Below are 13,138 nucleotides of genomic sequence, written 5' to 3'. Positions count from 1 at the left end.
AATGTCATACTTAAATCAATGAACCACACAAAATGCTACACCAAATTATTTTCAATATTTGACCTGCATGACATGAAATGTGAGAACCCAAACATTACACTTACTTTTTTTTTTAAAATTGACTTTTAGGTTGGTATTTATGTATATAACATTATAACATGCCATAAATTCAATGAAAATGGCAACATTAAAGTGTCACTCAAGAATTTACAACCAACAATGACATACTAAATTTGTAATGAAAAAGAAAGTAACATATCGTTATATAATCAAGAACAAACAATTCTATATCATGTGTGGAATACTAACATTTTTTTGTAAACTCAAGTCAAGAACTCCAATAAACTCAAATCGTACCATCCAATTTAAATTGATCAACAGTTCATTGAAGCTGCAACAACAACAACAACAACAACAACAACAACAACAACAACAACAGTAGCAATTTGATTAAACTACTAAAGAAATTAAACAAATAAGATAAATGATAAAATAAATAAAATGGTACTAATTTCACTTAATCTTATCGGTTTGTGCAAGAGTAGAGAGCTAGAGCGAGAAAAGAATATAAAGTATGTAGAACACGCATAGCTACATTTTTTGCATTAATCATAGCTAATAACAACCACCATTTTGAAATAGCAGATGAAGTTCCCACTGCAAACAAACAAATTAAGCATACTGGCTAATTAGTTGATAGAGATCAAGAGCATGATAAACGATATGAAATTTAACTAATTCGATAAACGTTCACATTTAGGTGGACATTACTAAATATACAAAAATCACAAACTACTACGTCTTTCACACATTTTATCAAAGACGAAGTATGCTTAGTCTGATCTATTAGTATATTAAAGTAATTTAAGTATATAAAACAACTTCTATATTCCCCATTTCTTCCTGGTAATCTTAACAAATAATTCACACCTATATAAGATAATTTCAAAATGTTGTTCATCGAAAATTTTGGATCAATCTCTATATTCAGCAAATTAGATAATGAAATTTATTAATTAAAATAAAAATCAATATGTACAACCAATTTCATGTAGAGAAGAAATTTTCATAACAAAGAAATTTCAATCGAAAAAATCAAATAAGGAATGAAATGAAGTAAGATTTTAGCATCAATTCCAAGCAAGCTAAGAATAACCGTATACCTTACATAAAAAAAGTAGAGATAGTTGATTCAACAAACAAAACAAACAAACAGTAAAAAACTTACCTTCTAAAAACCATTTCTTGGCAGTAGTCGTCCTCAATACGGTTTCCAAGCCTTTACTCATGTTCTCTGCAGCCTTTCATCAAACATCTTATTTGCAAAAAGTCACAATCCAAGTACACTTCACCTTAACACCCTAAATTTACTTCAATATTTAACTTGTTTTTGTCCCATTAACTTATATGTTACTTTTTATGTTTTACGTAGGTGTCTTGTCATAATTGCTTTTGATAGAAGTCTATCTTTATATTATGAGTTGTTGAGAAGTAAAGGAGTAGTTGATGTCAATATAATGAAGAATTGGTAAGAGGAGATTCGTTTCAAGTAGATTGAAAATGATTTTTTTGTGTAATGTTGAATGGGTTTGGATTAATTTTTTGTGTAGGTTAAGGATATTGGATTGTTATTATGATCCACTTGGTTGGAAAGATGGGAGTACTGGGTCGAATGATACCACGGTAAAGATTTGTAAGAATGTGAGGGATTTGGAGAAGTTGTTGTCTTATGTTCTTGAACTGGGGATAGGTAATTTTTTACAGTTTAGTTACTACTATGATGTTGTGCTGGAGATAGACATTAAGAAGATGTGCTTATTTTCTGCCACTAGGAATAGAGTCAGGACTGAACCTTATCTGCCTTTTCCGAGCTTCGCCATCTCGCAGTGACAAAGCGCACTCCATTTTGATGAAATCGATTAACCATGGCGTGTAAGCACTTCTACTATTATTTATTTGGTCGGTGATCGCTAATGTGGGGTGGTTGAAATAAGTGAGCAGTTATGCCCGGCGCTGGAAGGAAAGAGATAGCGGGTAGATTTGTTGCTTCGCCTACCGCTTCCATAGTGTTAAGTATTGCTTCTGGGCAAGCACGCCCACCCAACTGCTTCTCAAGGCGAGTCTATCCTTTGCGACATTCTTTCCACCCACGCTCGACTATCAAAGAGGCGGGTGGGCTGGGCGTCTCTCTAGCACTTCCGCTTCCGGGGTTGGGTCAAAAACCATTCCATGGTGGTTTTTGGGAGAATTTTTTATTTCTAAAACACTTGTTATTTTGTGTTTTAAAATGGTGAAATTTCTACTATTTCTCCGATATGTTTGAAATTGGCCAAAACTTTTATGTATTAGGGAGGTGATTATAATTTGAGAATAGACGAAGGAGAATTAAACAAATATGGGGAGCTGTTTCTAATTATTAGCACCTCCTCTTTTTTAGGAGCCACTATTATTATTTGGGGTGCAAAATAAAGCGATATGGTGAGGAGAGAAAATGTGCGCGAGTTTTTATATCTCTACACTACTATATGATAGGCGGGTCTTTAGGAGTCCCACTTCTCAACCGAACAGTGTATTTCCAATCTCTCTATTTTAAGATTTTAGAACCACTTCCCTTAATTATTTTAAATTTCTAATCAGTTCTTTTCTTTTTAAACAATTTGCAAAAAACTCCTCCACTTTACTGAAATTAGAATTAGTTTCATATTATTTAAAATAATTTAAAAAACTTCCTTCACATTACTGATATTATATTCAACCCCTCTTAATATTTTTATATTATTTTTTAGATTAAAACTAAAATTCAAAAAATTATATTATCGGAGACATAGATTAGAGCAACAAAAATCATACTATCTGAGAAATATTAGAGCGACAAGTTTAAAGACTTGAAAAAACACCGATGCGTATATTATATATATAGATAGATAAAGCCCGACAATTTTAAGTTTGGGGGTAATTTGATAAAAATGAGGTGTGGCTTGAGATAGGGTCTGCCACGAGAGATTCGGGGTATGTAGGTAGTCCCTCCCTAGATTTACTTTCGTTATTTGGCGGTAATATATCTGCAATACGCGCCCTTTTAAATCAAAACTTTAAAAAAACGGAAAAAAGAAACTCTCTCTCTGTTTTGACAAACCCTAGCACCGCCCAAGAGAAAATAAAAATAAAAATACAGTAACTCTCTCTCTCTCTCTTTTATTTTTCTTCTAAGCTGCAGACCTGTGGTTGCGAATATAGGCCATCAATTGGTCAAGTAAGTTTCAAGTTCTTACTGTTTTGTAACTTTTTCGAGAAATAGGTGTTCAATTTTAAGTTATGTTTGTTTATGTTCAAAGCATCCCCTAGATTCTTTCATACTCCCGTGACCAATCCAAAGCTTCTGGAGGTATTTTAACAATCCCTTATTTAATATTTTTAGGATCTTAAAGTTTTGATTTTTTTTTTTTAATTTAAATTTTAGTATTTGTTTAAGTGATGAAAACTGTTGAAAGTACTATTGCTTAGATATTTGAGAAATGGGTGTGATTTCTGATGGTATTGATGGAAAACTGATTGTTTTAGGTTCTTATTATAATATCTATAATATCTAATTTAGTTTTAGTTAAGCTGTTTCTGCCCTTTTGTGAAAACAATACTAATACTTACCTTGCTAATGATCTTGAATATGCTTTGTGCTAGTAAATTTACTTGTTGTAAAGGCCTAGTATTGTAGTTTGTTGTTGCTGTAAAGGCATATACAGTGACAGTTATAGGCCTTACTACAATGCAGCAACTAACATACTTTTTCACTTAAATTGTACAGAAATTGCACATTAAGATGGATAAGAGTTGGATGGATCTTCCGGATAGGTTCGGCACTCAGTTTATAGAAGGTGTCAAGGCATTCATTGCGGTTGCTGGTAATCACAAAGACAGCGCGGGTAGGACTCGCTGTCCATGCAGGATCTGTAATAATAGGTACTACAAGCAAATTGATGAAGTAAAAGTTCATTTGCTTGACCATGGAATGGACAAGCATTACACTCGTTGGGTCCATCATGGTGAAGATTATGAAGTGTTGTCTGATGATGATGATGACGATGACGATGATGTTGCTAGTAGTGATGAAGGCATTTGTTTTGATGGGACGCAAGATTTGATTCAAGATTTACGAGCACCGACTTGTATGGATAATTCTACATTTATCGGTCTCAATGGGAGTAATGGAAACCCCAATTTGTTTGATAAACTCTTGAGTGATGCACAAAAACCTTTGTATCCAGGTTGTGAAAAGTCTTCCAACTTGGACTTTCTCATGAAGTTGTTCCATCTGAAGGCGAGTAATCGTTGGAATGACAAATCTTTTGATATGCTTCTTGAACTGATTAAAGCAGCATTGCCTCCCGGTGAGACGTTGCCAAAGTCCTATCAGGAGGCCAAGACATTAATGCGAGAACTAGGGCTCGGTAATATGACACTCTTTTTGTCTACTGCGTGGCTTTCTAATATTATGTGTTTTGTTTTTACTTCAGTGCAATGCTTAGGAGCATTGCAATTCTCAACACTAACTTATGTAGAAATTTGTTTTGTGTATGGATGCTCATGTATTACTCATCCCTCATATGTTGTTACTCAAACTTGGTCACTGTTATTTTTGCCCTCATATAACAAAGTTGTCTTTTCTTTTTTGGAATTGCAGAATAATTCAACATCATGAATACTTAGCAACGATTGGAGCATAAAAGGATGGAAGAATTCTGAATGTTTGACGAATGTGAATGCAACACCATTCCAGTATTTAGCACCTGAATCTTTGAATGAAATTTTGTTGTGCCTAGGAAGAATAGTGATGTTTTGTAGTGCCTAGGAAGAAGGTTGAAGAATTTTGTAAACTTTTGCCGGTACCAAGGATTCTTGGAATTCTTATTGGGTAGTGATGCTTTTGTAATTTCAAACTTTTGAAATTAATCTTTGGTTGGTTATATGCGAAGTTTCCTTTAATTTGCCCAGTGATAAATCAATCAATGTGTGCAAATTGCAGATCTAGAAATTATTGATAAAAAAAATAAAAATAAAAATTTTCAGCAACACATAAACAGAACCTAGTTTGGTGACCCTTTTAGAAGCGTTGGAATTACATTTATGTCAAAGACTGCGATTGCTTTTTCCAATTGTCCAGCTGCATAGTAGCAAACGATTCGATATAGTTAAATGTGAAAGACGACTCTTTGGTTTCTTGAATAGACTGTTTCGTTCATGTATACTGAGAAGCTAAACCAACACATGCAGATCACTAAAACGGATATAAATGTGAGTGACCCTTTATATTAATTGTTATATAAAGTTTAGTGTTGTGATCCTTTTTGTTTCTATTTCTTGAACAAAATAGATCTATGAAGAGAATGGGAGCATTGGAATCGATAGGAAAATTGAAATATAAAGACGAACACATGCCCGGTAAGAAGAAATTTGTAAGTCGTTGTGTGTAACTCTTGCACCATTATTTATGATGATTGGCGTTGTGTTTACTTTCTCAGGGTTAAAAGCATTGTTAAAGCACCAGCACAAGAAGAACCACTCGGTTTCAAGAAATCAAAATTTGGTTCAAAGGTTTCACAGGCAAGAATAGATCAGACTTTCGGGCCCGGCCCATGAACTAGACCCGACCCATATCCTACCATTTACCCATATTTTTTGCAAACAATAAACAATTCCTTGTCCTCAAAATCTATTCTCAAGTCTCAACACAAGGGAATAACTTTTTTGTGATTTCAGGTTGCGGTTGGGAATGGAGAATGAGGAGTTGACTGAACAAGAAACGGCCTTGTACGATCGCCAAATTCGCGTTTGGGGTGTCGATGCACAAAGGAGGTATTCATTAGTCTATTTTCAATATATCGATTTTTTTATTTCTCGAAATTTTACGGATTTTTTTGTTTTTGTTTTGATGATTATTATTGTTAGGTTGAGCAAGTCTCATATATTAGTCAGCGGAGTTAGTGGCACAATTATTGAGGTAATTGTCAATAGAAACCTGCAAATTGGTGTGAGTATAATAAAAGGCTAATTGGTGTTTGCTTTCAGTTTTGCAAAAATATAGTTTTGGCTGGAGTTGGAAGTTTGACTTTGATGGATGATCGGATGGTTACAGTAGATGCAATTTCGGCAAACTTCTTATTTCCTCCTGATGAAGATATGTTCAGGGGAAAATCTCTTGCGGAAGTGTGTTGTGATGCTTTAAAAGATTTTAATCCCATGGTCCATGTTTCAGTACAGAAAGGTTAGCCTTGTTGGGGATGGGATATGATTATATATATATATTTATTGTGATGATTCTAGTCATGATGGTCTGATTGGTCTCTGTCCTAGTTGTATAACATTTACACCTGTGTTGCATGGGTACTGGACGGAGTGTCTGGTTTGGACACGGGTACGACGATTTGGACACGGCGAGATCTGAGAATTAGGGTCTGTTTTGCTTGTGTCCGGGTGTCCGTGTCCATATCCGTACCAGTGTCCGCAGGACACGGGTACGAGATACAAAGGAAATTAGGGTGTACCCATGCAACAGAGATTTACACACTAGTTACATGGACACACCTTATTTTTTAAATAATCCGTGTCGGATACGTATCCACGTGTCTTTGTTAGACACATTGTATCCGATACACCTCAATTTTTGGTACTTCGCCGTGTCAGACACTTCGTATCCGTGTCGGATACGGACACACCTATCCTGTCAAGGTAACTTACAGACAAGAAATATGTTAATTGATATGCAGTTCTCATTATTTTCAAGCTACAGAGAAGAGATACATTAATCGATTATTGATATTCGTGACCTTTTGACTTGGGATCTGATGCATTAGCTTAGTGAGTCAGAGACACTATGCCACTCATGCAAAAGGACTCACAAGTCTTCCTCACTTTTTTTGGATTGAACTTGATGTAATATGCGCTGGAGAAAAAATCAGCTCTAATATGAAATTTCTGTCTTGGTAGATCCTAAATAAAAAAAAATCGCGGTTTTACCTTTGAACTTCTACTCTCTATACGGGGTTAAAAGAATTTATCAAAGTTCCCTCACTAGAAATCAGTGCGCCCCAACAGGTGCTAGTAGGAGAACCAGATCTCTAACACAAGCTAGTCTAATTGTTCCAAGAATACAATCAACTATCCGATTATTATTTGAAAATGAAGAATTGTGCGATATTTTTAGGAAGTCGTGGAAGCTACAGAAGAAGAAGACTACTTCATGAAAGGGTTTGTTAACCTAATTCCGGAAAGTGTTTTCAAACTCCATCAAGTTTTTACAAAGTGCACCTTTTCACTGGAACATTGTATTGATGTAGGTCAGATTAGATACTTCACCTGCAGAATATTGCTGTTTCATTTCTCATATAACTTTACTTGTTAGATTTCATGGGTGTGGTGCTGCGATTGCTGTCTCCTTTTGTTAAAAGATACGATATGATAAATTGAAACCTCATTCTCACAGGTGATTTGTCAAGTTTCGATGGAGATTTCTACGACAAGTTCAGTGCTGTGGTTGTTAATTGCTGTTCCCTTCCAACAAAAGTATGTTCTCTGCTTCACAACGAAATAGTGAAAAATTGTATTAAGAGATACGAAAGATTGACAAGTCACTTTCAATCACGTTACTCGTTTCATTTACCCCTTTGTGTCTGCTTGCTATTATAGCTAATAATGTCTCTGTTTCTGCTCACTTCTCTTCAGAGATTGATCAATGAGAAATGCCGGAAAAGACCGAAGCGGATTGCATTTTACACACTTGATTGTAGAGATTCATGTGGTGAAATATTTATTGATTTGCAGAATTATATATATGAACAGGTGCTTATTTTATCTTGTTTAAAGCATTCAAGTTTGTCTTTCATACATGCTGTTTTTGGATTTGTTAATTTCGGGAGCCACTGGATGTAGGGAGGCTAGGATGTAGGGGTCTTCTTAGCACACTCCTAACACCTAGGCCACGTGATTCATGTGTTGGAAATTCCTATTATGTCCATTTCTCTAGATGACTCCCTCCTTTCTTCAGATGTTTATTGGGCCGCTCTTATGCTAGTCTATATGCTGTATGGTATTTTATTACAAACCATTGAAGTGCTCCTGAAAGTGGGGAATAGGTTTTGAAGTGTGACAAGTTTCTTGTTATGAATATGGGATCTGCAATAAAGCTATTAGGGATCTGCTTAACCCCAGCTTGTTTTAGTTAAAGAATATAGAAAATCATTTAAGAAAAAGACTGATAGAAAAGAAACAAAGAAAGAGAAAAGGGAATTTTGATTACCATCTCTCTGCATCTCAGGAAAAATCTGTAGGGGAATCAAATTATTCCGTGCCCATTCTAGCCACAATCTGAAAAAATCCATGTCTGATACGTGTCTGATTCACTGCCACATGGATAGGTGTCGTAAAAAAAGCATCTTAACCTCATGGCGCTCTGCTTCTTGTGGCTTGAGGCGAGCCTCGGAGGCGCTTGAGGCGAGCCTCGGAGGCGCTTGAGGCGAGCCTCAGAGGCGCTTGAGGCTTCAGCCTCATTCTTAAGCCCTAAAATACTAAGAACGCACTCTTCTAATGTAGTCACAACTCTATGAATCCACTTGCATAGTAATTCATTGGTGAGGAAGCACTCTGTAAGGTGTTGACCCAAGAAATAGTTGTCTAAGTAAAGAATAGGAATATTTTTTTTGTAGTTACTTGTCTCCCCTTGTCCTACTGCATATAGATCACTGGGCTTGATGGGCACTTCATCCATGTGTCGGTGTTCGACACACATATCTGTGTCATTGTAAGTTGGTTTTTTAACATGTCGGGAGGTTTAATGGGGAACAAGGGTTTAGATTTAGAAGAACGAGATTTGGAGATCTGAATGAGATGTATACATGAGAGGAGATTAAGAATGAAGAATTTTTGAAGGGTTAACTAGTATAAAACCCCCACTAGATGGGAAATTAGGGTCTCCTCTCTAAACACACACAGGGTCAACTTGGATTGACCGTTAACTTTCAAGTCAAGCAACTGAAAATGACACAAATGCCCTCGTTGTTTTCAAAAAGAAAATGTTCAATTTTACTTAGGTGGGGGCAGTTGTGCCATTTTCAGTTATTTGACCTAAAAGTTAACAGTTAAACCAAGTTGACCGTGTGTTTTGGGGGAGACCCTAATTTCCAATCTATTGGGGGGGGAATCCTAATTGGGTCATCTAGTGGGGTAGTAGCGGGGTAATATTAGTTAACCCATTTTTTAATTGAAGAAGGTGAAGTATTGAAGAAGGAAAACAGGGTTTTGAGATAATTGATAATTGAGTTGATGTTTAATAATTGAATGAATAAAAGAAGGCCTCCTTATATCGATTAGCCAAACTTGATAAACAAGAAACATGGATTCCTAAATAAATCAACTACCTAATTGTACTAATGTAAAGCCTAGAAAGACTAACAATAAAATACAAATCTGTAATTACTTAATCCGGCTCTCCTATCCTACATTAAGGTTCCCGAGTTGTGTACTTCGTTTATTTCTTTAGTACTGTTGAAGAAACTTGTAACTTCAGTCAGTGACTTTTGAGAAATAAAAGAAGCCTCTACATTTTTAATATATTTTTTTTAATTTTTTAGTATGCTTTAATTATCTTTGAACATCTAACATCATAAAGTATTCTCTTGGCAGAAAAAGCTTGATGGAACTGTTGAATGTCAATTGCAGTATCCAAGTTTTGAGGTATCTTCCCAGTATATTATATGATGCATATCTGTCCTTGATCACGTATTTATTTTTCGTATAAAATTAGCTGATATTGAAATTTTGTAAGTCAAGCTTAATGGTTGGAGAGTTTGAATTGGCAATTCTATATCAGATGCAGATGTTTATGCGTGTGTAGTTTTATACTTCAGACACTAGTAGAGTTGGGGAAGCTTGGTGTCAATAGCAATCTTGCATTAAGTGTAAGTGAAAAAGATGGCGACCTACTTTATTGACTGCAATGGTGTCTACAACTGACATAATGGCATAATAGTACTTTTGCATTGAAGTGCAGCATCCCTCTGGATCTTGTTTGTGAAAGTGTGACAGAAAGTACGAAAGAACCTGATTTAGTAACTTTGCCTGTACACCCTGCTCGTTATGTTCTCATTTTTGAAGAATCTAAGTGGATATTTGGTTGTGTCAATTTTGATGGTGTAAGTGCCCCTCGAAGGAGCACATTGAGGTTGCAATCCTATTGACCTTGTTTCATTTTTTATGGATCCAGTCTGCCTAGACTCCTTGATTGGTGTTGATTGTGGGGTGTTAGCATTTGTGGAAGTATTTGTTTTTTTCCTTGTACTTGTAGGTTACATCCACTTACTCTTTTCTATACGTAGATAACAATCTCTATTTTACCAATCTGTAGACATGAGTTATTTTTACTTGTGTTTTACATCTTATATAATTTATTATAGAAGCTGCACTTCCCTTATATTCTTCTACACATCTATGAGATTGCAAGGGATGATGAATATGTAAAGGGTGTTTCTTTTAATTTCTTTGAAGTTTTAGTGATTTAAAGTTTTGTGGATTAGTTCTAGGCTTTCAAATGTTAAACATAAACTTCAAAATCAGTATTATAGACAAGATTTTTTTATGTTGTACAATGATTCAAGAGTTTTTCTTTACTCCCCTTTCTCATGCCAGGAAGCAGTTGCAGTGCATTGGAGTACACTTCCCAGGAAAGTCTCTAAGGTTTACTTTGGCATGAGAGGTATGTTTGTTTTGCACCCTTATGACGTATTTATGAGCTTTTGGAACAGAGATCTAGTATTATTTTTCTACTCGATACTGCCACACAAAGAAATTTTAAAATAAATAAATAAAAATGAAATGAAAAATAGTGAGAAGAAAAAAGAAACACATGGGTCGTGTTGTAAACTAGAAGCACTAATTTCTGACCATAGATACCGGAAAACTTTAATCGTAGACTGTATGTCTCTGATCCGTGTAGTGATAGAAAAATTTGAAGAGGCTGAGGGGCGTAAAGCTGGTGAAACATCAATTGCGGATCTCCCAAGTATTTTGAAATTGAAGAAGGAACTTTGCCAGGCGGAGGTGCTCAAGTTAGATTATGTTGTTTTCCCACACTTTTTTGCAACTTCTGATAGTTATGCCTCTTTAAATGTGGCAGTCATTCAACGAATATCACATCCCAGATAGTTTGCTTCAAAGATTGCTGATGGGAACCATGGAACATCCACCAGTCTGTGCAATTATTGGAGGGATTCTTGGCCAGGTATCAACTCACCTCAATTGTTTCCTTTTCCAGTTATTGTTTTGTTTTTGAAATTAATAATTGAAAATCCGTGTTTTAATCTGATTTGTCAGGAAGTTATTAAAGCAATATCAGGCAAAGGAGATCCACTCAAAAATTTCTTCTTCTTTGACGCTATGGATGGGAAAGGCATAATAGAGGATATAGGGAGCACTAACACTGAACCTGAGCAGCCTTGATCAGAGAGGCCTTTTCAATTTTGAGACAAGTAATTTGTTCAGATTAGAAAGAAGTTATGTTGACCAGGATCCCTCGGAGTTGGAGTTGAGGGATGATTAATTGTTACTCAGTTTAACATATATGTTTGCAACTGAACCCGTACTATATATGTTCAGATGACTGCAATTTAAGATATCCACCGACCTGTTCTGATGACACATCCTTATTGTGATCTGTTCAGATACTTCGAAAATATCTCAGTATGTAACAGACGCATGATGCATGCTTTTTCATTCATTTTTGGTAACTTGTGTTACAGGATGATTGTAAATGCATCTGTTGCCTTTTCTGGCTATCATTTGCAAAATGGCTGCACAATTTCCATGAATTTGTTTTTGTGTTAACTTTTTCTAGTCGTTCCACCGACGTTCGGATGACAACTTAGATCATTAAGCACGGGACTTCATTTTATTGCAATAGATCTACTTCGTTATTCCGATCTCTTGATATTTTGCAACATCTTCGAATTTGGAAAAGTGTCGTTCGACTGGTTAAAACCAATTTCAGAAATATGGAGTCCAAATGTTTCCTGGAGTCATGTTGTTACTCGTTATGCTGGTCAGCTTGTGGAAGCTATGGTAATGCTTCATGATGGTATATACAATTACTTTGCCCAAGGCTTCCAAAGTTCCAAGTTCCACCTTGAAGCTTTGATTGTACAGTTGTTACAGAAGGGTGCTTTGCATAATGTTATAAGACGTTCACCAATGTACACTTTGTCAGTCCGGCAAGGGCTAGTCTGATATGGGTGAATAGATAAACCCTGCGCAGGGGAAAAAGTATGCGTAGAAAAAACCAACGCCTCCCTCTCTTTCCCCCACAATCAAAGCCTCATTCATATCTCCACCTCTCTAGGTAACATCTCAAACTCTTTTCTAACCTTATCAGCATAGTTTTTCACCCTCTTTCTCCTGAGCCTTCTTATTTTAGATTCCCCCAACTCAATTTTTTCCCCACCCTTTAGAACTCTCTTTTTCTTCTGTTTTACTTTCGTTTTGGTAATTATGGCGGAAGAGGATGGTTTCATCCTTGAGAATGCAGCTCTAAAATCCTTGCAGAGGGACCTAGATAAGAAATGGAACCTCTCCCCCTCTTACCCACAATGCATAAGACTAGGGAAACTAAACCCAAATGAGTTAAAGGAATGGCAAAATTCTGTTATCGGTAAACTCTTTTCTCCCAAACGCTTTGCTGATGATGGTATTAAAGCCCAGTTGGTCAAACAATGGGAAACTAAATCTAAGATTATTATCTTAAAGTACGTTTTTCGGATAAAGATAGATGGATTTTGTCCTGGATAATGGACCTTGGATGATCCATGGCTACGTGATGTCTTTTAAAGCATGGGAGCCAAATAAATCTTTAAAGAGATATGATTTCCAATGTTTTAAAATGTAGATTCAGATATATGGGCTTCCAGCAGAGAGAAGACACTGGGAAGAGATACAAGCCATTGGAGGAGGTTTTGGTACAGTGGTTGTTTTAGATGCAGTTGGAGGTGCTGACAGTGGCTCTTCTTTCACTAGAGTTCAAGTTGAATTCCCAATGAAGAAAAGAGTGGTGGAAGAAACCACAACGGAACTGGATGAACGCACCGCTATACAAATTATTTTT

The 13,138-nt window shown here is 36.0% G+C and overlaps 2 protein-coding genes and 1 long non-coding RNA gene across 4 annotated transcripts; all 3 read left to right on the top strand.

The window, feature by feature from the left end:
* Positions 1–2,992: 2,992 nt before the first annotated feature.
* On the top strand, positions 2,993–4,969 carry LOC147515212 (uncharacterized). Of its 2 annotated transcripts, XM_086586363.1 has the most exons (4): positions 3,090–3,253; positions 3,336–3,385; positions 3,803–4,445; positions 4,679–4,969. In XM_086586363.1, the coding sequence occupies exons 3-4, from the start codon at positions 3,818–3,820 to the stop codon at positions 4,681–4,683; spliced, it is 633 nt and encodes a 210-aa protein (XP_086442489.1). In that variant the 5' UTR covers positions 3,090–3,253; positions 3,336–3,385; positions 3,803–3,817; the 3' UTR covers positions 4,684–4,969. The 2 variants fall into 2 exon arrangements, with proteins under 2 accessions (XP_086442488.1, XP_086442489.1); XM_086586362.1 differs by lacking the exon at positions 3,336–3,385 and having other exon boundaries at positions 2,993–3,253.
* Positions 4,970–5,155: 186 nt separating this feature from the next.
* Positions 5,156–5,599, top strand: LOC147515211 (uncharacterized). Its single transcript, XR_015209933.1, has 3 exons — positions 5,156–5,289; positions 5,369–5,436; positions 5,517–5,599. It is a non-coding gene; the product is annotated as an uncharacterized LOC147515211 (long non-coding RNA).
* A 12-nt stretch (positions 5,600–5,611) lies between these two features.
* LOC147515210 (SUMO-activating enzyme subunit 1B-1-like) lies at positions 5,612–11,852 on the top strand. Its single transcript, XM_086586361.1, has 10 exons — positions 5,612–5,850; positions 5,944–5,995; positions 6,064–6,259; positions 7,478–7,557; positions 7,717–7,833; positions 9,673–9,723; positions 10,675–10,741; positions 10,982–11,085; positions 11,162–11,266; positions 11,359–11,852. Exons 1-10 carry the CDS (start codon positions 5,768–5,770, stop codon positions 11,482–11,484), a joined length of 981 nt encoding a protein of 326 aa, XP_086442487.1. The 5' UTR covers positions 5,612–5,767; the 3' UTR covers positions 11,485–11,852.
* The last annotated feature ends 1,286 nt before the right edge of the window (positions 11,853–13,138 follow it).

This window comes from Coptis chinensis, chromosome 2 (assembly GCF_015680905.1).
Source record: "Coptis chinensis isolate HL-2020 chromosome 2, ASM1568090v1, whole genome shotgun sequence".
In the NCBI taxonomy this organism is placed as follows: domain Eukaryota; kingdom Viridiplantae; phylum Streptophyta; class Magnoliopsida; order Ranunculales; family Ranunculaceae; genus Coptis; species Coptis chinensis.
The sequence above is the reverse complement of the archived record's forward strand: the minus strand, read 5'-3'. Positions and strand labels throughout refer to the sequence as shown.

What these genes read in the sequence shown, in the direction of transcription:
- LOC147515212 (XM_086586362.1), top strand. Translation starts at nt 3,818, where the DNA reads ATGGATAAGAGTTGGATGGATCTTCCGGATAGGTTCGGCACTCAGTTT.
- LOC147515210 (XM_086586361.1), top strand. Translation starts at nt 5,768, where the DNA reads ATGGAGAATGAGGAGTTGACTGAACAAGAAACGGCCTTGTACGATCGC. An exon ending in GGTGTCGATGCACAAAGGAG is followed by an intron (nt 5,851 to 5,943) that starts GTATTCATTAGT and finishes TATTATTGTTAG; the next exon opens with GTTGAGCAAGTCTCATATAT. An exon ending in TTAGTGGCACAATTATTGAG is followed by an intron (nt 5,996 to 6,063) that starts GTAATTGTCAAT and finishes GTTTGCTTTCAG; the next exon opens with TTTTGCAAAAATATAGTTTT.